The 23662-nt window shown below is 39.4% G+C and overlaps 1 protein-coding gene across 1 annotated transcript; it reads left to right on the top strand.

The window, feature by feature from the left end:
* Nucleotides 1-1847: 1847 nt before the first annotated feature.
* On the top strand, nucleotides 1848-22017 carry LCA5 (lebercilin LCA5). Its single transcript, XM_069851316.1, has 9 exons — nucleotides 1848-1925; nucleotides 2093-2155; nucleotides 8616-8999; nucleotides 12209-12738; nucleotides 14101-14238; nucleotides 15517-15613; nucleotides 16654-16799; nucleotides 18657-18795; nucleotides 20541-22017. The coding sequence occupies exons 3-9, from the start codon at nucleotides 8801-8803 to the stop codon at nucleotides 21335-21337; spliced, it is 2046 nt and encodes a 681-aa protein (XP_069707417.1). The 5' UTR covers nucleotides 1848-1925; nucleotides 2093-2155; nucleotides 8616-8800; the 3' UTR covers nucleotides 21338-22017.
* Nucleotides 22018-23662: the final 1645 nt, after the last annotated feature.

Below are 23662 nucleotides of genomic sequence, written 5' to 3' on the forward strand. Positions count from 1 at the left end.
TGACCCAAACCCCCATTCCCCAGATGATGGCCAGTGGCCAAGGCCACCCCCAGCTCTCCTCTGCCTGGAAAGCTACAAGGAGGATGGCTCATGATGGGTGCTAGCACCAAGCTGGACCACTGCCTGCTGACTGATGAGAAGCTCAACATGAGCCAGCAATGTGAGCTCGCAGCCCAGGTGGCCAACCGTATCACAGCCTGCATCGAAAGCATGGCCAGCAGGTTGAGGGAAGGGATTCTCCCCCTCTACTCTGCTCTTGTGAGACCCCAACTGGAGTATTGTGTTCAGTTTTGGAATCCTCAACATAAGAAGGATATGGAACTGTTGAACAGGTCCAGAAGAGGGCTACAAAGATGACCAGACGAATGGAGCACCTCTCCCATGAGGACAGACTGAGAAAGTTGGGGTTGTTCAACCTGGATAAGAGAAGGCTCTGCGGAGACCTTATAGAGACCTTCCAGTACCTGAAGGGGCCACAGGAAAGCTGGGCAGGGACTTTTTACAACAGCATGGAGTGATAGGATGAGGGGGAATGGCTTTACACTGGAAGGGGGAAGATTTACATTAGACATTAGGAAGAAATTCTTCACTATGAGAGTGGTGAGGCACTGGCACAGGTTGCCCAAGGAAGGTGTTGATGCCCCATCCCTGGAGGTGTTCAAGGCCAGGTTGGATGGGACCTGTGAGCAGCGTGGACTGCTGGGAGGTGCCCCTGCCCATAGCAAGGGGGTTGGTTGGAACTGGATGGGCTTTAATGTGATTATGAACATCACAACAGTCAAAACTCCTGCTAATTTGGAGCTCTGGCTCCAGCTCTGCCTGACCTTGCATTTGAGACAGGAAGCAATGGCAAATAGAGGATGATCACTAAAAAAGACACCTCTGCTCAGCACAGATCATACTTGACGCAAGATGTTACCATTTCCAAAAGAACAAGGAGTGTAACAGTGTCTGGAAAAAAACACTATTTGAAAAAAAAAAAAAACCCAAACATGCTATAAGTAAATCTACGCTATAAGAGTTTCCAAAAAATCGTATAATCATAGAACCACCAGGTTGAAAAACACATCTTTGATTGTCGAGTTCACCCATTCCTATCTGCCACTAAACCATGTCCCTGAGCACCTCGTCTACCTGTCTTTCAAACACCTCCAGGGAAGGTGACTCAACCACCTCCCTGGGCAGCCTCTGCCAGTGCCCAATGACCCTTTCTCTGAAAAATTCTTTCCTGATATCCAGTCTGAACCTCCCCTGGTGCAGCTTGAGGCCATTCCCTCTTGTCCTGTCCCCTGTCACTTGGAAGAAGAAGCCAGCACCCTCCTCTCTACAACCTCCTTTCAGGTAGTTGTAGAGAGCAATGAGGTCTCCCCTCAGCCTCCTCTTCTCCAGGCTAAACAACCCCAGCTCCCTCAGCCGCTCCTCGTTACAACTATACAATTACTTGGATGAAAACTGAACCTCTGCTTCAGCTTAAATCGAAATATTCCACCTCTGTGACAGCAACTAATTTTCGCATGACCCCTTCCTTTCACACCCCCCCAAACAAGATGGCGGCCACATGGATCAAAGCCCAGGCCGGCCCCAGCCGCCGAGGCGTCACGTGACGCCCCCCGTCACGTGACGTAGGCGTCCAGGCCGGGGTCACGTAGCGCCTCTATGCGGCGCGCGCACACACACACCGCCCGCCCCCCCACCTTAGCGCCTCAGCCAATCAGCCGCCGCGGCCCGCCGGGCGCCGTCACTCCGACAGGCCGGCTGGCCAATGGCTGGCGAGAGGGGGCTGCCTCGCCCCGCCCCCTCGGCCCGCGCAGCCGCAGTGGGGCCGACGCCGCGCGGCCCCTTTAAGCGTCGCGTGGCAACGGCCGCCGCGTCCGCGCGGGGCCCGAGCGCCTGAGGTGGCGGCGCCACCGGCCTCGGCCTGAGGGGTGGGAGCGAGGGGGAGGCTTCGTCCCGGGGCGGGGGGAGCGAGGGGGAGGCTTCGTCCCGGGGCGGGGGATGTCGTTTGTGGTGGGGTTGAACGGTTCGCGTGCGATCGTTTGTTGTTTTAAAGCGTTCGTTTGAAATAATGTTGAGTGTGTTGTTTGTTTTTTAGTTTTTGTGAAGGCGAAGGGATAGCTGACGCTCTGGGAACGGGAAGGCTGCCCTCGGGAATTGGGTGAGTTGGAGCAGGGAAGGTGCCGGGTCCTGGGCCTCTTTGGCTGAGGATTTTAGGATGTGATCTGTTTTCCCCGGTAGTGGGACTGGCCTGTGTGTTACCTGTTTGGAACAACATCTCTGACGTTGCTTCCTTGCCCCTGTACTCGGCACTGGTGAGGCTGCACCTCGAATCCTGTGTTCATTTCTGGGCCCCTTGCTACAAGAAGGACCTTGAGGTCCTGGAGCGTGTCCAGAGAAGGGCAACGAAGCTGGTGAAGGGGCTGGAGAACAAGCATTACGAGGAGTGGCTGAGGGAGCTGGGGTTGCTTAGTCTGGAGAAAAGGAGGCCGAGGGGCTGCCTTATCTCTGTCTAAAACTGCCTGAAAGGAGGTTGTAGTGAGGTCGATGTTGGTCTTTACTTTCCAATGATAGGTGATAGGGTGAGAGGGAATCATAGAGTAGTTTGGGTTGGACAGGACCTTAAAGCTAGTTCAACCCCCCTGCCATGGGCAGGGACATGTCCCACTAGATCGGGCTGCTCAAAGCCCTGTCTAACCTGGCCTTGAACACCTCCAGGGATGATGTGGAAGGTGAACACCTCCACAGCTTCCCTGGGCAACCTGTTCCAGTGCCTCACCGCCCTCATTGAGAAGAAATTCTTCCTTATCTTTAGTATAAGTCTGCCCCTCTCCAGTTTATAGCCGTTGTCCCTAGTCCTATCACTACAAGGCTTTGTGAACAGTCCCTCTCCAGCTTTTTTGTAGGCCCCTTTCAGGTACTGGCACGTTGCTATAAGATCTCCTTGGAGCCTTGTCTTCTCCAGTCTTTACAAGCCCAGCTCTCTCAGCCTGTCCTCATATGGCAGGTGCTCCAGCCCAGACGTCAATGGTGTCACGTTGCTCCAGGGGAGCTTCAGATTGGACAATAGGAAATACTTCTTCACCAAGAGGGTTTTCAGGCACTGGCAGAGACTGCTGAGAGAGGTGGCTGAGTCACCATCCCTGGAGGTATTTTAAAAGATGGCTAGATGAAGTGTTTAGGGATATGATTTAGTGGACAGGTACAGTTGGTCTTGATCATCTCAAAGATCTTTTCCAACCCTAATGATTCTATGATTCTGTGACCTGGGACTCAGATCATCTTTTTTGTTTTGATATCTCTGTTGACAGTAGTATAAAGTATTACTGTCATGGAGTCAGGTAAATTTAACATTGGCTTTTAAAACCATAGAGCACTGTAATTTACCAATAGATGGTAAACTTAGGAGAAAACCGTACAGTTAAGTCAGCAGCTGCAGAAAGGTTCCCTAATGAAAGACTTACTCCTCATCAGTGAATATATATTGATGTGTTACATGTAAATTCTTTTGCTCCTGTCTTTTCTGGAAAAGCTGCAGTATTTGGATCTGAAAAAGACAAGTAGGCGAAGAAAAGGGAGACAAATCTCATTTCAGGATATTCTCTATTCTTAAGTTGAGCACCTTAATAATTTGGATTGATGCTTTTGTGCTTGTTGGAAGCTGGCTCTTGCTTGTGCTGCCCCTTTCTCAGAATAGGTAGGAAAACTGAGTGGACCATTAGAGATCAGCATTTGTACTGAGAAGGTGCCTGTATGGTGACCAGTAAAAGCATCTAGCCTCTGGTATTAGAAAAGTGTTAAGATTGAAAAGGACTTTAGAAGTATTATGAGTCTTGCGTTACAGAACTAAGCTTTGCGTCTACTGTGAGAGAAGAATGACTGAGTAATGTTCCTTTCTCTCTCTTGCTAAATACCTGTAATCGAACAGTGATTTACTTAGGAGTGATAAGGCGACAGTAGTCTATCACCGTGGCAGTTGTTTTGTGTCCTCTATTTTATCTGTCACATCCTTTACGCTGACCTGGAGATTGACTGTTTCTGTAATAATAAGCACTGAAACAGGCTGCCCAGGGAAGTGGTTCAGGTGCCATCCCTGGAGGTATCTAAAAGACATGTAAATGTGGTGCTTAGTGACAGGATTTAGTGGTGGAGTTGACAGTGTTAGAGTAAGGGTTGGAGTTGATGATTTTAAAGGTCTCTTCCAGCCTAAACAATTCTATGATTCTGTGTTTTCAATACAAAATACATAAAGAAAAGCAGGAGTAGAAGTTGCTGAAGTGAAGAAGTATGAAATTCTGGAACAAAAACTGTTCCTAAAGTTTGTACAAGTCCCAGATTTACTTCAGCTATTCTATACTGATCTGGTCTTGGCTTCTAAAAGCGTGCGTGGAGCTTTTGCAGGGAGAGAGTTGGGGTTTTGGTGGTGGTTATGGGGTTTAGTACACGCACTCCTCACAAACCTTCTGAATGTACCAAAGGAAAGTAGATATCTTTGTGAATCTTTGTCACGGAAGTTGAACTTACTTTATAATCAACTCAAACTAGTTGGTAACAATTGAAAAGTCAATGAACCAAAGCATTTCTTAATTAGACAGTCCTTAGGCTAACTGAAGTAAAGCTCAAATAGCCTAGTGATTCATTTGTTCTTGAGATAAACTGTGCATTCTTTATTAATCAAATTACATTATAAACTGGAGGAAAACTGAACTTGGCAACACTTGGCAGACTAAGGTTTCTTGTTTTGTGTGGAAAATGTGGTAAGATTACGAATTTATAAAACTGAAAACCTTTGGAAGATTCAGAAAATTATTTTGGTGATTCTTCAAGGCAGCTTTTATTAGTTCATATTTTTCAATTTGTTTTCAATCTGTTGAAAAAGTACTTCTAGAACACATCAAAAATTACTGCTCATTTATGTTGCTGTATGTCAAAATGGTGCTTAGCAACATATTCTCAAAAGTGGAGAATATCTAGTATAGTAGTGATGGGTAATTCTAATCTTCCAGTTCTTACAATTTGTCTGTTTTATAAGTTATGAAAAGCATTGTTCGAAAATATTATTGCCCCCAAAGTAAACTCTTGTGGGACTATAAAATAACTGATCAGCTTTAAGTCAGTAAGTGAAAGTGAGTGTTCTTCTTTTGTGTATGTATGTATATAATTAGACATCCTGATGATTGAACTGTAGGCATTTGTTTTCCCTGAATGTGATCCCATTTGTTTTCATTCATATTTGTTGTCTTCTCAAGAAAATGTCTATGCATGATGATGTCCTTCTGTCCTTCTGTGTGTTGAAGGCAGACATAGTTTCGGTGTATCTTGGCTATATTTACGGATATTTGCCACACAGAGTAATCCCTGCCTGCACATAGGGCTAGGTTAACACTAGTAAATATGGTAGTGCCTCTAACACTGATGTGCCCACTTTCCAGAGTCCAGGACTCTTGTGGATGCTACATATGCCCCTGTGTCACTGGGGCAGATTTCCATGTAACAGACTAGGTTGCTTGAATTCCCACCAGTTTGTTTTATTAAGCATGTTGTTATGAGCAAAACAGGAACGCATTTTAGATAGTCAACACTGATTGTTAGTCTAATTAAAATCTCAAGAGTCTAATCAAAGACTTAGTATTAGTCCAGGTACTAACACGGTCCAAGCTATGCTCTGTCACAGTGATAAAGGCACAAGCTATAGTACCAAACCCTTTTTAAAACACTGTGCACCTTGCTCTTCAGTCTAGTCTATTCATTGATTCATGATTACACATTACATCTGAATTTACTATATGTGGTGTGTTTTAAATAGGTTAAGTACTTGTTCTTTGTTTTGTACTTTGCCTATAGGACTGGTTTTACCGAGCTCCCAAGACTGCATCCATTGATGATGGGATGATGATCAGTAATGGAGCTGTTATCAGCTTACAGGGGGACTGTTACAGCTTAGGGCCATAGTTTTGTCTTGCGTTTGTGCTTTTAGGCCCCTGAAACAACCCCACGCCTGTACTTCTCTGTGCTGCATTTTTGCAAGGATTATAGACAGTTGGCTCTGCACAGGATAACTACTAGTTGTTTCCCTCTGTTTTTTATAAACATAAATGTAACAGTAGGTGCTAGGCAATGTACAAAGCTAAGCAAAAAGCTAAAACAAATTGGGTAAGTTCCCTGATTGTTAACTAATTTTGTTGCAGCTAAGTAAGCCGTAGCAAAGCTTCAGGCACCCAAGATGATTTCAGACAATGTCTGACAAGTTTTGTGGCCCACGCTGTTATCTGGAAGTGAAGTCTTTGGCTTCAGTGGCAGCACCACACTTTGTGCGGGTTACACATGCAACTACTGTTTTTAATGTGGTGTTTTTTCAGTCAGGATGACTATAGTAATACGAGGTCCAAGTCCACCGGAGTACTATTTTTATGTTTTATATAATTTTATTTTTTTTAATATACACCTATTAGTTTATATTTTATTTTGTAGTTTTTGCATTTGCTGAGGTTCAATCCTGTGGAGAGAGAACTGATGCAGGCTTGCCTGTGCGCCCCCTAGAGGACAGGTTGTCCCTAAAATTGTGCCTATGTTTCAGTTCGGGCTTGGTTTGCTCTTTGAGGGTCAAAATAACAAGTTCTGTGCAGAGTTTGTAAGCCCAGGACTTGAGAGCAGAGCTGTATGGGAGTAGGGATGCACTCTGATATGTTCTAATATTCTTACATGATCTTAGTTTTGCACTCATTAACATAACTGAGGGTCTTCAGTACACTTAAAGACAAACAGATAATACAGTGATGGTTAGATACATACTTTTGAAATATCTTCAAAAACTGTGTTATTTCAGAAATAAAAAGAACATTCATTACTGGTCATCTGAATGTTTGCGGTAACTGATACCTTCCAGGATGTGCTTAGCAGTCGCTAGGATAAGTAATCTTAAGCACAGCTGTCTTCTTTCTGGACTTTGCAGTGCAATCTTAATTTTCAGCAGAATCATTTCTGATGTAAGTTTTAAGCATGAAGTTTATTTGGACCACTTTAAAAATATTTAGTTGTTTAAAAGACATTATTCTGGAAAGTTACTCCCTAAGTAAAGAAAAACACACTGTTCCAAATCATTCAGTATTAATCTCCCAGTAGCTTTCCAATTTAGAAATGTGTTGAGATATTTATTTGTGTAATTCCTTCTGTATAGATTATGAGGGCAAATGGATTGCAATGCAGACAGAGTTGTGCTAACAGTGAACTGAGCCAGAAAGCTTGAATTTGTAATGAAATCTGTAATGAAGCAGCTGACACTTCTGTTCTCCTTGACTATGCAGTTCTGCCTGTCTACACAGGGGAAGAGAAGGCCGAGAAGCATGCTAAGTTTATTTTATTGGGAAATAATATAGTGAAAGATTTACAGCTCGTTTACAGGCATGTTGTATGCCTTGCAGAAGAGTTTTGATTGAAAGCTGCTCAATTCTTTGTGTGTAATTTGCTTTACCATTTAGGAATGGGCAAGGAGCTTAGTTCATTCAACAGGCAGAACTGATGGGCTCCGATACAAGTCCTGTTTATACACCCAGTAGAGACTTGATGTCCTGAAGTTGGATTGAAGGGAGATAGGTGGTGAAATAAGCTTGAGAGCCATGAAGAGTGGTGAGAAAGACAAAAGACATGGGAGGCTCAGTGTATTTGGTAAAATACTTCCTAAGCTGATGAGAAAATGCTTTTGACTGAGAAAGTGGGGGAAATTTTGGATCTATTTTCTCCATAATATTCTCAGGAAAGGTCTCAAAAAAAATGCAAAATAAGGTGATTTTACCTTGAGATTAGGGGATTTTTCACTTTACATCAGAAGACAGGCTGCAGGAGCATCTCTTCTCATTTTATAACTGATACAGTTATATACTAACAGTATGATCTGCCTTATCAGATATCAAAAAAACCCTAAAGGCTGTATTTGCATTTTTGTATGAAACACACAACACATGTGTGGTCCTGCCAGTTCTTGAAGGCATGAAACACTAGATGTTGTAGAGGATGAGAGTACTTTCTGAGGAAAAGACTGTGATGACACAGGTGCTGTCTCATCAGTAGTAAGGGACAATGTCCTCCAAACAAATGGGCCAACCAGTTTCTAAGCCCATTATTTGACATCATTGGAGTGTCAGAAATTGAAAAATGGAAGATATGGTCAAATTCTACAGGTATCTCAGTTCTAGCCACATGAATAAGTTGTTAATTTATTTGTTTTAAAAGTTTTAAGATATGCTTAAATTATTTTCCTGACTACCATCAAGCTTTTGCTTTTCTTCTGTTTTGTTTTCTGAATGCTGCTTTTCCCCTTTCTCTAACCTGGGAGTAATTCCTTATTCTAGATTCAACTGTCTTAGTTTTCTGATTTCTCTTTCAGGGATTAAGTGCCACAAACTACCGAGTATAATGCTAGTAGCATTCCTAGAGTGATATCTGTCACATTTAACATAAATAATAAAGCTGATGTAGCACAGTGTGTGGCATAAGGTTATAGGAATTCTGAATAATTTTATAGATTTTTTTTTTTTACCTTTCTTTCTCTACCTTCTTTAACCTTTCTTTCTCAGGTGAACAGCAAAACCATTCTCACTTTTTTCCTCTCTAAATCATTACAGAAAAAATGTGTTCTAAATGATAACTATTTTTTGCTGAACTGAAATGCAAAGATCTCATGCTTTGGAGATGAAGATGATAAATCCAAGGAAATAATCCAGCTGCTTCCATTGTGATAACTGAAAAGTCCTTTGTGTCAAAATGAAGAGTCTTTGAGAAAAATCTGGAAAGCAATTAAATCTGAAAAATGGGAGAAAGAGTAAGGAGCCCAGATTCTGAACACGACAGGAAATCAGATGGGGATAAAAATAGTGACTCCTATTATTCAGATGAAGATAACACATCTCATTCATCTGGCCAATCACCAACACTAAGCTATCCATCTACAAGCCAAGAAAAAAGAGATCACAAACCCCAAATTTCCAACAGTCTTATGCACTACCAAGGTAGGTAAATAGCAGAAATTGCTGCTTTGTAACTGCTATAATACTTAATTATCTTTGAAAGCTGAAATAGAAGTGGGAAATGACCATTATGAGACTCTACAAATAAGGCTGAATTATGCTATGAATAGCAGGTAGATGGCAACTGCTCCATTGAAAACTGAAATTAACCTATTCCTGCATAAGGAGGGCAATATTCATGCATGAGGAAGAGGGTGATTTTTTTCAGAATTATTAATAGTTTTCTTAACAAGTTAATGTGGCTTTTATGCTAGCCGTTTGTTGAATCATGCTGATGTTCTCTTTTTGCCTTTGTCAGAAAGATTTGGGGCCAAGGGCTCAAGGCAAGTCTTTACTGTGCAATCTGTGAAAGTTAAGGCAGTTAAGATTTCTCTGACAAAATGCCCCTAAAGACGCCTCTCCTGTGGAAGCCTAGTTGACTGAGCCTTACAGTGTAATACTAGGTACTTTTGAAAAACTGACAAATGAAAGTCTACTAACATAGCGGAAGAGAGAAAATACTTTTGGTGAAAGTTAAATGCATGCAGAAATCCTAAAAAGCTTTTACTGATCCTTAAAATAAATATCTCAAATTTGAGATTAAATAGCTTCAATTTGAGCTCTCTCACACACATCTAACCTACCTCAGCTGCTCTCTTGGTTGAGATTGTGGGGAAGTGAACATCACTACAAAAAGTGAGAGAACTGTTATACAGGTCCTGGGGTAAAGTAAGGATGCGAAGCCTCTCTGCCACACTCTGATGGCTTGTTCTAAATAATTGCACACATTTTCTGTTCAAGTAAGAGCATATCCTTTCTCAAGCAAATGGTCTATTTCATTCCTAAGTGCCTGATACCATATGAATTATTTTGTCAACACGATCTAGAATGTGCCAGAAGATCTGCCTGTAAATACTGAATTTGGCCAGGGAGTATATCTTTTCACATCCTTGACAGTGTTGGTGTCCTGGGGCAACTGGTGTTTTGCCAAGCTGCTCTGTGTTCATAAGTGGCATTTTGTCCACAGCAAGCATGGGTTATCTGTCTGGGAGACAAAAGCTCCAGTTCCACTGTGCTATGAATTTGAAGGGGAAAATGAATGACGACTACTTTGATTACGTAGCCAGAACACAACAGTCCTGTGCAGCGCTACAGGCTGGGGGACAAGTGGCTTGGAAGCTGCCTGGCAGAGAAGGGCCTGGGGATGTTGGCTGACAACAGCTCTATATGAGTCCACAGTGTGCCCAGGTGGCCAAGAAGGCCAAAAGCACCTTGGCCTGTATCAGGAACGGCATGGCCAGCAGGACTAGGGAGGTGGGTTTGCCCCCTGTGCTCAGCATAGCTCTGGCCACACCTTGGACCCTGTGTTCAGTTTTGAGCCCCTCATTACAAGAAAGACATTGAGATCCTGGACTGTGTTCAGAGAAGAGCAACAAAGCTGGTGAAGGGGCTGGAGAACAAATGTTATGAGGAGTGTCTGAGGGAGCTGGGGTTGTTTAGCCTGGAGAAAAGGAGGCTAAGGGGAGACCTTAGCACTGTGTACAACTCGCTGAAAGGATGTTGTAGTTAGGTGGGTATTGGTCTCTTCTTCCAAATGACAGGTGATAGGATGAGATGGAATGGCCTTACATTGTGCCAGGGAAGGTTCAGATTAGACATCAGGAAAAACTTCTTTACCAAAAGGGTCATCGGGCACTGGCAGAGGCTGCCCAGGAGGGCAGTTGAGTCACCATTGCTGGAGGTATTTAAATATGAGTTGATGAGGTACACAGGGAAATGGTTTAATAGTGGACAGCTATGGTTGGACTTGATCTCAAAAGTCTTTTCCAACCTAGTGATTCTGATTCTATGGATTGAACATAATCATTACGTGAAGGTGTTGTGAATGTCATGTTGTTCTTGAAAGACACTATTCCCCGATTTAGCTGTATGGTCAAAAATACAAACTTGGTATTGTGATTTTCTGCTCTGCCCTAAATGTGAAGAAAATCTTGGAAGGGGCTGGAAGACTAGGGTTAGTGGGAACTCTCTTAATTGGTGATTGGAGTGGCATCATACCTGCAGTGCATGTATTAGATAATCTTTTCACACCTAAATGTGACATAAGTGCTCTTTGTAGAGGGAAAAGAGCCCTTCTTTTGTTTGCTCAAGCTGTGATAAAAATGAGTATCAAGCAGAAAATGAATATGTGTGCAAAATGTTTAAAGGAAATGGTAAGAAAATACTTTAAAGTTATTTTTGCTGTATAGTATTCTCTGTAGAACAGAAATATGGTGAGTGCCAAAGGGAAGAATTTGCTGTCACACACACTCACTGTCCGTGTATAGGTGACTGCACTATTGCTGCATCCCAGCTTTCAAACCTGAATTATAAGCTGCGGCTCAGCATGTTTCTTCTGAACACTGATGTGCCTTAATATGAATTATGTACTCTCTGTATATTCAGTTGTTTTAAGAGATATTTTTGGTGGATTATGTGCTTCATTCTGAGTGTGGCTTGAGAGGCAAATACGATAGAAACAAAATGTTTAGCTTTTATCTATAGGGATGATAATAAAATAATAATATCAAATAGGAGTGTGAGTGATGCGTACTAGTAATCAAATAGGGATACTCTGTGGAAAATAATTTCTAATACAAGAATAAATTATTCAAAGGAGAAAGAATTTCCATGGGATTTATAATTTTGCTTTGGAGGCTTTTTGCATTGAGTCTTTGAAATCTGCTGTTTTGTCTGTAAGCACAGCAGCTGGATTTGAAAATACTACTGCGTATGTTTGAGAATTACATCTTGCATAAAACATAACTAGCTAAGATCCAGCTAATTGTTGCCATTTTAAAAGCATTTGATAACAGTGTATGCATAAGAGTACAGTATTTCTAAAACATTTTAATAAGCATCTTCAAATATTAACAGAATATGGCTGTTATTTCTGATACAATTTGCAGATGATTGCTTTACAATGGTTCTGTATTGATGGCTGCAAATATTACCTCTCATAGTACATCACAAACATAAATCTCCATTTTTTTATCTATGAAAAGGAACATAAGCCTATCGTATATATGTTTTTTATTGTCTGGTTTGAAAGCTGCAATCTCTTCTAAGTATTGTAAAATTGTTTCAGGCAGAGCTTTATTCCAGGAAGGATGTCTGGATAGACGAATTGCATTGCCTTATAGTAAAAATGCTTTTTATTTGTCCTTTCTTAGCCACAAAGAAATTGAGTTCCAAATATGCACCAAGCAAACGAGGGACACAGTGGGGGTTCCGTTCTCAGAGCCTCACTAGGGATTCTCCTGCAAAAGATATAGATCTTGTTACAAAAAGAGTGCTCTCTGCTAGGCTGCTGAAAATCAATGAGCTCCGAAATGAACTGACTGAACTCCACATCAAACTGGATGAGCTGCAGAAAGAGAACAGGGCACTGAAGAGGCTTCAGCACAGGCAGGAGAAAGCCTTGAATAAGTTTGAAGATACAGAAAACGAAATCTCTCAGCTCCTTGCTCAGCACAACAATGAGGTTAGAATATTAAGGGAGCGCCTACGAAAATCTCAAGAGAGAGAACGTGCAACTGAGAGACGGTTGAAAGATTCGGAAGATGAACTGTACAGGACAAAAACTGTCTTACAGAAACTGAAAAAGCTGTCTGCAGATAAGCACCTTGCCGAAAGAGATGACCTGGCAAAGAAACTAGCCTATGCGGAGAGCAGGCTAGAGGACAGTGAAAAAAGAATCAAGGTGAGATGACTTTCCTTTTGTAAGGAATTCGGTGACAGATATTTCTTACCATAATGAGCTTCATGAGTTGTATTTTTTCACAGTAGTGGAGCAAATGGAAAATCAGTTTTGGGGTTTTTTTTTTAACGCGTAACTATCCTCAAGTAAATTATTTCCAAGGTGATTATATAGTCACATACTTGGTAGCTGTGCATTCAGATTTCTGTTTACAAGTTAAATATATTTTGTCAGAATATGTACTGTGGGCTAGTGCTTTTAAGTATTTTTGTAACTGGTAATAACATTTCAGAAATGCATGCAGCTATAATACAACTTTATGCAAACTGGTTTAACCTCTTGGAGGGGAAGCATTTGTTAAAAATTTTCTGTGTATTTGGGGAACTTTATACTAAAATTCTAAGAAACATGTATAGCTGAACAAAATTGCAGCATTATTTTTAATACTTGTGAGCTTTAGAATGTGTTACAGGTATCCATTTTAAGAACATTTGCAATATGTTTTATTCAGCAAAAATGTTTACAAATATGTCAAAAGCTTAATCTTGAAAAATAATTGTGTTAAACTACCAACAGTTTAGTAGTGTTATAGTATGCAATACTGTTTTTAGATGAAGTTATGTTGGCCATTAAAATGGTGTTAAAATTTGTCTATATTAGTAGTTAAACCTAAATTACATTACAGAGTAATGGATCTGGAAATCCAAAGGATTAAGCTGGAAACTAAGCTTTCATAAAATAAATCCCAAAATACCAAGGTAAAAAATGCTGAGTTACCCAAATTGCCTCACCCTGTAGAGTCACCATCTGGCATCTGTAGTTTTATGATCACATATTTCAGCATATGTAGTACTGGATAATGTTAAAATGAATCATTTTCTAAAAAGTGAAGTATTTCCTTCTACTCTTTTTCCTTCCCTTATCATTGCAGGATCACTTAAAACAGCTATTGTAGGGTGAGGATATGTAAACAAAATCACAAATTTGTTTCTAGTAGAAAGGTTCAAAATTGATTCTTATCATCTTTGTTCTAATCCTGCACTTTCATGGAGGTGTTTTGTCTCTTAACCATCAGTTTGAGGCTTGTCTTCAATATCTGGAGGCCAAGAGCCTTGCAGAAGGCAGTGTGTGTTCCCATCATGTCCTCAAACCACCTCTCAATATTCCTCAAGGATGAACTGCGGCACCTGCAGGTGTTTTGTCTGCCCCCTCAAAGTTAGGGTAAAGGGTTTAGGTGTATTCACTGTTATAGCAGAGCAAATATCTGAATCCAAGATGCTGGTTTACTCTGATTCTACTTAAGTAATTTGACTATTAACAAAGTACCTCAGTAATTTAAAAAATATTTTTTTGTTTTAATTGAAGGATCTGGAAAAAAATCTTGAATTAAGTGGTAGCAGTTTTCAACGTGAGTTACATTCAAAGAAAAAAAAGATACATGAGGCTCAAGAAGAAAACAGAGTTCTCCAAGAAGAGCTGCTTCAACTAAATCAAAAGCTGAAGGTAAAATGTAAAGCAATACAAGTTGCTAACCATGTGCTGGCATTTTATTGTTGGCAGTATCTGTAATCAGGTTTGAATAGTTTACCAGTGACTGTACTGTCTGATATGTACTTTATTATAATACCACATGTGAGTTCTTTTCCTGTTTTAAATTGAAATGTTCTGTGCTCTGCCCCTGCAGTGTTTATAACAGGAATGTCTCTATGTTAATCATTACTGTTAGCACTAGTTAAAAAACCCAAGATCAAGTACATAGCCAAGCATTGTGATTAAGCCATAAGATCTACTGGAGGATTAGGTTTTGAAGGCTTAATTTATAAAATGAAATCTGCAAGTGTATACTGTACTTTGTTACTAGTGTAGTAGCATTACAGTAGGTTTGTGTAAAGATTAATTTGATGTATTTGTGATATACATGTATAGCTGAATTTGTGCAGAGGTTTATTTGTATCTCCCTGCCCTATTGTTGCCCAGTTCTAAATTTCTTCTAAATTTGACTAAAGATACTGTTGTGTTCTACCTACTTACTTTATCTTCAGGAGAAAAATAAATAAGATTTGAACAAATAGTTAATTCCTAGGAAAATTTCCTTGAAACTCCAGCTCTCAAACATACTTCTATAGTGGAGATGCACCAGTTTACCACCTTACTAGCTGTGAAGCAATTAACGGTAGCATTAGTAACTTATTATATAAGTAAACTTATTTGTTTGGTGTGTTTTAAGCCTGATTTGTTAGTGAAGAGTTTGATATTTTAAAAATATCTTCATTATCAGATGATTTCTAATAACTTGCTCTTCATATCTGTATTTTATTCAATAAATGTCATGAAGGGAAAATAAATCTCTGCCTCTAAGATGCACTGTACCTCCGCTCCGTGGTACTGACGTGCCCTGTGACAAGTAATGTTGCTAGCATTGAAATGTTTAATTCTCTACAATACTGAAAGTTCAGTTGCACAGTCAATCCATACATTGTAAGCCTTATTCAAGTCTGTGGAAATGTTGGCACCTGGTTTTATTTTCACTGCAGAGGAGCTTTTTTTCCACACCCTGAATATTTGCTAATGAGCTTTTCTTTTGGGGGGTAAGTTGCATCTGCTCTCTTACAGCATGAGAAAAGTTAGGAATATGATTTTCCTTCTTAATGTTGGATATGACAATGGATTACTTCACTCTGTTTCTGCGTACAATGTGTATTTTTGACTTAGTTTGCAGCTTTGCTATTGACTAGTACATTAAATGTTAGTAACGCATTCTTTATACCTTTCCACACACAGGAGAAAGAAAGAGAACTTGAAGCAAAAAATATATATGCCAATCGTATGTTGAAGCTATCCCCAAGAAAAGACACAGATGTTCTACAAAGAAAAAGAGGTACCTTACATAGAGCAATGGAGGCAGAAAAATTAATAGCGACACTCTGAAATTATTCTTCTATGTTTTATTACTCATGCTGTTCAGTGTCTCTACCACTGCTTGTTGGGGAACATTTACTTTTTTTGCATTGCTTTCAACTCGGCACTGGTTACGAAGAAGGGCATGTTGTTTGTTTGGCTGTAACTGCAGTAGAACCAAAACCCAGAATTTCATCAGTGTTCTTAACTCCTTTCATAGCAGATGTTCCTGGGTGAAGGAGGAGGAGGACATAGTTTAGTAAATTCTCTAGTGGGTCATAGATAATGTCTACATGACAATAAATTAGAGGCTTTAAAAATACGTAACTTCACTGCTATGAATATTTTGATGATGTTTTTATTTACTTTTTTGCTAATTCAAATTTACTGTCTGTCTGATGAGCTGTGCTCTCTCTTTCCTTGAAGAGCACATATGTTCCAGAACGTAATCTTCTACAAGTATCAGTGCAGTGATTTCTTCTGGTGTGGTGAGGCAGCCTCGAGCCTTATGCTACCCACATAGATACACATTTATACACACATATTTATGTGTGTACTGAGACTGTTTTCACTGGATCAGTAGAATCTACTTGTCAGAAGAAGCAGGAATTTATGGGACTGTTTTAAATATTTAATGCCAGCATTTCAAACAGTTTGCTGCTCATTTTATTATAGATGCTCTATTATTATTCCATTTCAAAGATGCAGATAAGCAAATTTTAATTTTATAAGTTTGCTTCTCTACATGTAGCTTCTGTGACAAGCAGTAAGATGAGGATTTTTTAACAATTATTAATTAATTACTTTTAGTAGCTTTAAGGTGGGGGTTTTTTCAGTAGAAGTTTTGCATGCAGTTTTTTTAAATTATCTTTTACAGATGCCAAATACAACTGTGTGAAACTCATCAATACTTTCCAGTTCCAGTCTTTGTTAGATGCAAATCATTAAAAAAGAGAGATAAATGTATAATGGGATATTTTCAAATGAAAACATGATTTGATTAGTTTGTATTTTCTACAGCCAACAACCCAAATATTAAAAAAGGAACTCAGGTCGCAAAAGGTGTACAGACCAGTGGATACTTCTCGCCAGTAGACTTTCTTCCAGAATCAGAACTTGTCTGTGGTGAGACAGTAAACAAGAAAGAAGGGATTCTTCCTAAAATAGTGAGTACAGTAAAAATTTGAGACTTGCTCCAAATTAACTCATTTATTGGATTGAATGTTTAATGCAGAGCTGATATTTTAGAAAAGAACGTGAATATACAAATATGAACATACAGGAAATATATTTTAGAAAGCATTCTTATTTTTAAAAGAAACTCTACTTAAATATCATACTCTGTTTTTGTGGCACTTAGGTCATCGTATTCTTTGTCTTACTGATAACCATTAGCTCACTTTCTTTTTCTGCCACAGTTGTTTCTTTGAAGTTTTTAAGACTTCATTTTGCTTTCTTCCCTTTGCTCAAATAACCGTTAGAAATAAGGAAATCTGTTGTAACTGTCCTGGCTGCATTGTCTCTCATTTTGCTTTGGTCCTAATTATGGTGTCTTTTACTTCCCAGATTTATTTCACAATGCATAAATCTAACACTTCCTCTTATTGTCGTAGTACTGGTATTTCTTCTGTTGTTTTTCCAGCTTTGTGAATATGGTTGGATTTTTTGTTTGTTTTCCCATTTCCCTTTTTATTACAAAATAATACCATTAGAAGTACTGCTAAAAGTTCTGTGACCTCAAGCTAAACTTGAAGAGATTGGTAAAGTATTACAAATCAGAATGACACATATTCTGGTACAAATTATACAAATTTGGATTAGATAAGGCAAAGAGTATTTGTCAGAAATAATGCTCTGATGAAGGTCTTGACTGGCTTCCTGACAGGCCTGAAGCTTTTTCATAGCTGTTTCACATGTGTTCTGTCTTACAAAATCCTTTCTATAAGTATGGATATAGTTTAATGTATGCATTCTTCCAGCATATACTTTAGCATGTGAGTTACATAATTGCAAAGTTGGTATGAGTGCAGCTCATGGAATCCAACTAAATGACATTTTACAGCCCTGTCTAGTTTGTATGCGGCTATTGCCTTGTGTAACATAAATTTAGATTTGGGCAGCTGTGCTTTCCTGTTTTCTAAGTCAAGCATTTTAAATACTAGGCCACCATCTCTTCATGAAGTTTATTTTTTTTAATATAATAATGATAAATTTGTACATGGAGGAGGAAAAAATGCTGAGGTTGGTTTGGCTATTAGTCATGTTTTATTTGTTCAAGTATATGTTAAGTAGTAACTTTTTTATTTCTTAGAGGTGTATTTTAATCTAGAAGCTTATTTTTTTTCTAAAATTCTACAAGTTAACATCAATATTGGATTATGCCATCTTTCTCTTCACTTCATTGACACTACTTTTCTGTGTTAGTAGTTTTACTGCTGGTGTTAATGTCTTTTCTGCAGGTTCTTCCCTTTTAAATGTGTATGCATACTCACTAGCCAAACTTTTCAGCCAAGATTAAACCATTCTCTTTCAGTATTTGGCACTTAATACACCATAACTTTAATTATCACTGTGAAACCCTCTAAATCCACAACCCAGTGACTTGAGTAAAAAGATTAGATCATTGAAATAGAGGGTAACTAATTGTTGGCTTGATAAAAAAACCAAGATGGTGGGGTCTGGCATTCCATTAAAGTTCTTGATAAAAATAACTTCTGACTTCTACCCTAACACAGTGATAATTTTGCTTTATGATGTTGGAGTTGCAACTTTCCTGAAATGTATAATACAGAATAAAGTTGATTGTTCTTTTCATTTTAGGTGCGTAAAACTGTTAGAGGTGGTAAGATTTTTAGGCCCAAATCCCTGGGTTGTCAGAGCTAGTTGGGTTTAAATGACTTGCTTGGCTTTATGCTTTGCAGTAAGAGTGTGATTTCAGATTGACATAGAAGTTCATGTGATTTTGTTTGTTTTATTGATTATTTTTCCCTGATCAATTTCAGTTTTGTATTAATTTATTTCAGGAAAAAGAAACTGAAGACAAGGGGTGGGAAGACCGAGCAGACCTATTAAGGCAAGACCAAGACAGGGAAAGGGAAGAGAAACCAAAATGTTTTCAGGAAGTACAGGCTTTAGAGGAGAGAGTTCAAAAACTACATGATGGTAAGGAAACGAGCAGCTGAAGGCTGAAAAATACACCATAGAATACTAATCGAGTGAGGCTCTTAGTTTCTTGTGAGGGGAGCAAAATGATTTTGCAGAGATCACTACAGTGGAAAATTATTTTCAGTTATGTTATGCAAAGAAAATCAGAAATTAATACAGGATATAGAATAGTCTGTGCCCTGTACTCAGCTGTGATTAAGTATGCAGCAGTAAAAAATGTTGTCTGTGAAAAAGTATTAAACCCTGAGATATTTTGCTTTACAAAACAAAGATGACATAGCAAGTAAATGCTGATGTTATTTCTGGCTTGCTAGATGTTATTGAGGTAGGCAGTGGATTTTTAATATTATAGAACGTATGTTTTCCTTAATATGGCCTGTTTTTTCCACTACATGTCTACTTGCTTGCCTCATTTGAAACTGTTGTTTCTCTTTTCACTTGTGGTTATCTCAATCATCTCATGTGGGTATCTGAGAAATGTCAGTTTCTGTCTTTATATTTTAGTATTGGTTTTTTACTCATTTGGTTTTCACATCTCAAATGCTTACATTCATAAGTCCCTTAACCTAAAATATTTTAGATGGACTGCCTCCTGTCATATTAAAGTACTCTTTCAGTGATTATAGTTAATGAACAGTGACACACACTCTAAATGACAAGGAAGAATTCCAAAAATCTGTAGCTGCCTTCAGAGGTAAATTCTGTGTAGAATCTCCTACCTCAACTGACATCAGGGCACAACTTACACAAGCCAAGAATCTGCTCTGTAGTGTCTCTAAGTAAGATGATTCTGACATACTTTCCCGTCTTACAGTATAAGATGATATTTTCTCCACCTTACATACAGAACAGTAGCTCCTTTACTTACCTTGGCATAATGATATACTATTGAAGAAGCACATATATTAAATTAACTGAATTGTTGCAGATATTTATGCAAGCTTGGTCGGAAGTACAATAGATAACATGGAACTCTGAAAGCATCAGTCAGAATTTGAATAAACTGTTCTAAGGGGAATGCCAGTATGTTGAAGGCAGTTGTATTCAGCTTTTGGCCAAACATGTCTGTTTTAGCTAAAAAATATTTGGAAGAGAGAAATATTTGGGAAGCTTCCTTTTTCTTGTACGCCAAAGTATTTGAAGGCTCTAGCTAGATATTTATTACTGGTTTACACCTTTGGAGCCCCGTTACAGCTGTGTGAACTGACATGTGGTGATGCTCGGAACACTCGTGTAAAGGTGTTTTCTGCGTACAGCAGATGCAGTATATTTTAAATACCTGAAACCAGTAATCACTCCTATGATTTTGTGGCCTGATATTTTCACAGGAGTAGCTGCTTTACAGAACAAAACCCTAAATATATGTCCCAGAGATATCGTAGTCAGTGGTCCAGACAAAGAAGAATAGAGTTCTGTGCAAGTCAGACCTATTGAAATCGGTGATGTATTCATTTTCATCCAAACCCAGGAAATTAGAAATGAAATTCCTCTGAAAACTGTAAAATGTGAACAATGACCTAACCCATTTGGAAGATGACACTAAACTTTTATATCTTAGCAGAGAACCTGGTGTCAATTTAGTTTTAATTTTTGAAGAATTTATTTTTGCAGTAGGAGAACCATGTTATTCATAGAAGAGCATATTAAAAACTCAATGGTTTTGAATTACTTTGTATTCAAAATATAATTTTAAGTATTTAAAAAATAAAACATTTTAAATAACGTTTAAACATTTCCTGCAGAGTCTGAAAAGGAGGAATATGACAAAATGAAAAATGAAAGTAGCATTTTATTGGATGGAGAGGAGAAAACGAAGATGGAGACAGAAATCCGTAAACCTGAAGTAGAGAGAGAAAACACTGAAATGCTGGAAGAGCGGCGAAAAAGAGAGTTCCTGCTTGCTAAAATGCGAGAAATTGATAGAGAAATTCAAAACATAACAAACGTGAAACCTATTTCCCAAGCACCATTCACAAATACAGCAAGAAAATCAGATTCCCTGGAGAAAAAAGATAAAACTAGTCAATTCTTTGAGATTCCCAGGAAGATGACCAATGGGTTTCCTGTAGATGGCAGCCAGGATGATGCCACAAGAGCACAAGGGCAGAAGCAACGAAATCCAAGAACTGTAGGTTTAAGTAGCGAGTTAACATTTGGTAGTTATATACCTTCCTTTGGGAAAGGATCAGGACGACCAAGTTGGCTTACTCAAAAAAGTGACAACCTAGATGAAAATGCTAAGGAAAATGGAGATTTCAATACTAAGAAAGAAAAGAAGTCCAATTTAATGGAACAACTCTTTGGAAGCAGTGCCAGTACCATTCTTTCTAAAAATAATGATGCAACACCTTTTGACATAGATTGGGAATCTAGTAATACTCTCCTTGTCGAGAAAAACAGCGAAGTCAAAGAAGACAATGAGCTTTTTGCTGAAGGAAGAAACCTAAACAGGCACCGTTTGCAACACACTACAAGCAAGCCAGGAATTAAGACTCTTGGCTCCTTAGAAGATGAAATCGAAGAAGTAATCTTACAATGATCATATTTTTATATGTTTTGTATGTAAATACTGAAAAAATATTTTCATGTAATATTTATTAGGTACAGATATGAGACATTTCAGATATGCTGTAAAGTCTAGTGACAGAATAATTTACATAAATGGGTATATGAATAGAGGAAAGATGCACTTTGATTGAAGAGCCTAACCTATATGTGGGGAAACGTCTAGAATGTAACCAAATACAGGCCTTGGTAGAACTGGCAGTGACTTTTGGCTGAAAGACAGGGAAGGTGTCCTGCAGGACTTTGATGGATAAGATATGTGCTGGCTGGCTGCTTCAGTCAATCAGAGAAGATGCTTTTACCCCACCCTGGGATGCAGACCAGCTGACATTGTTGCTGTGTGGCACCATCTGATATGTGCAGGTGTGGCTTGCTGTCTGAGAGGCTTGGTAGTAGAGAGCTGGTAGGGGCCGTAGGAATGGAAGGACTTGCAGAGGCTTACACTCAAGCCCTTTGCTCACGCTGTCTCATGCAGCCTTCATGATCCCTTTCACTCGTGCTCTCTTGTGCCCTGGCTCTCTTCTTCCCTCACCCTTCTCTCATTCTTGCCCTTTGCTTTCTCACCCTCTCTCTCTCTCTTGCCATTGCTCTATAAATGTTTGAGCCTTACTAATGTGCAGTAGTATGTTAAATAAAATTATACTTTTCACAAGGGAGCATTGTTGTTTATTGCAGAATGAGTAAGTTAAGAAGACGGCAAGCTTTTCTGTGGTAGCCCAGTCATTCAGAGTAGCTACTAGATGAGCATCTGGCTAGCCAGCATAGCAGTCATTTGGGTTGTTTTACCTGTAGGCTGTGCACAGTACACTGCTTTTCTTTTAGAATACTTCTTCTAGGCCTCAGGTATTTTCTTTCTCGGGCATTCGAAGGGCCTCTTATCTGTGCCAAGAGAAGGCACATGTAACATCAGTGTCATGAAATGGACAGAAGAGATGCACCTAACACAAAGGCTCATGTAGAAAGAGAATATTCTACTTCGTAATCATGTTAACTCAGAAGAACAACAGAAGCACAATTAACTCAGGAACAACTGATCTCTCTTCTCCATAGGTTTTCTTAGACCTTACTACCAAATTTGTCTAACTGTTCGTATATATTCTGGTTATATTTATTACATCATGCCAATTTTTGTAATTTCTGAATTTTCTATGCAAAATTCCAATCACTACTGGATTGTTTTTTAACAAAATGATTTTATTAAATGAGTAAAGTTTTTGTGTGTAGCTCATCTTTAACACAAAGTTCTGAATTTTATATCATGTGATTGATGATAGAGGTAGGAGGGAGTTTTGGTAGCAACATTGCTAGTGATGTTTTTCACTGCATGGTGCCGTGTACAGGAATTAAAAAGGTAGGCAATGAAGGATTTAGCAGAAGCATTCCAGAAAATAAGCTGAAGGTCATTCTTTACTAAAACAACAGATTTTTAAATGCATCTCTGATATGCCCCCTATGAGCCCAATTCAAAAGCATCTGATTTCAAGATGCTTTGAGCCAAGACTTCTCTGAACACATTGGCTCTTCTGAAAAGAAAGTCTGGTGTCTGCATCATGCAATGACTTTGTTTGCTCCCCCATTCAGAAAGAAAATTAGTCACAGATCTAGACCCAGTGTGTGGGACCGCTCTCAGCAGGCACCCTGCAGTGAAGATCAGCTCATGTTTCACTCGCTTCCTTACAGTCCCAGTTATAATGATTATAATATTAGAAATTGAGCTGGTTCATTTTGCCTGCAGATGGTCAGAATATCAGGGCAATTGTGATCAGCAATGGTGAATTTGACTATCTGTGTTACTCTTCTGCAATGACTTCTTTTGGAGAGTACTGTGGTGTAAGAGGTAGAAGTCTGGGGTAAGCACTGGGTGTTTGTGAATGGGTGGTCATTTGTGTTAGCTTCCTTGTCCTAATTGTGCCTGACTGCTGCCCTTCCGAAAGAAGGCACTTTGCTCTTGAAGATACTAGCGGGGTGGGTTGTTTATTTTTCTTTCCTGTGGCTGAGGATTCTAAGGCAAAGAACAATGATGCAGCTGCTGTGGCTGTTAAGGATCCTGTAGTGGATGGAGGATTGGGTTTTGTTTCTTTGCTAGTCAGCCTGTTAACATCTGGCAAACGCGAACCGTTGTGCTGAACTGACGTGCCCTGCTGTTTCAGTCACAAATGTGTAGTTTCAAAGCTGTTTCATACTATCGCCCCCTTCTTAAGTTCATAAATGTTCTAGTCCTGTTACCAGACTTTTCCAGAAGCAAATGCTGTGGCCACTTGCACTAAAATAAGGGTGTATCTGCAGTAGAAAGGTGAAA

The sequence above is a fragment of the Phaenicophaeus curvirostris genome, chromosome 2 (assembly GCF_032191515.1).
Source record: "Phaenicophaeus curvirostris isolate KB17595 chromosome 2, BPBGC_Pcur_1.0, whole genome shotgun sequence".
Lineage (NCBI taxonomy): Eukaryota > Metazoa > Chordata > Aves > Cuculiformes > Cuculidae > Phaenicophaeus > Phaenicophaeus curvirostris.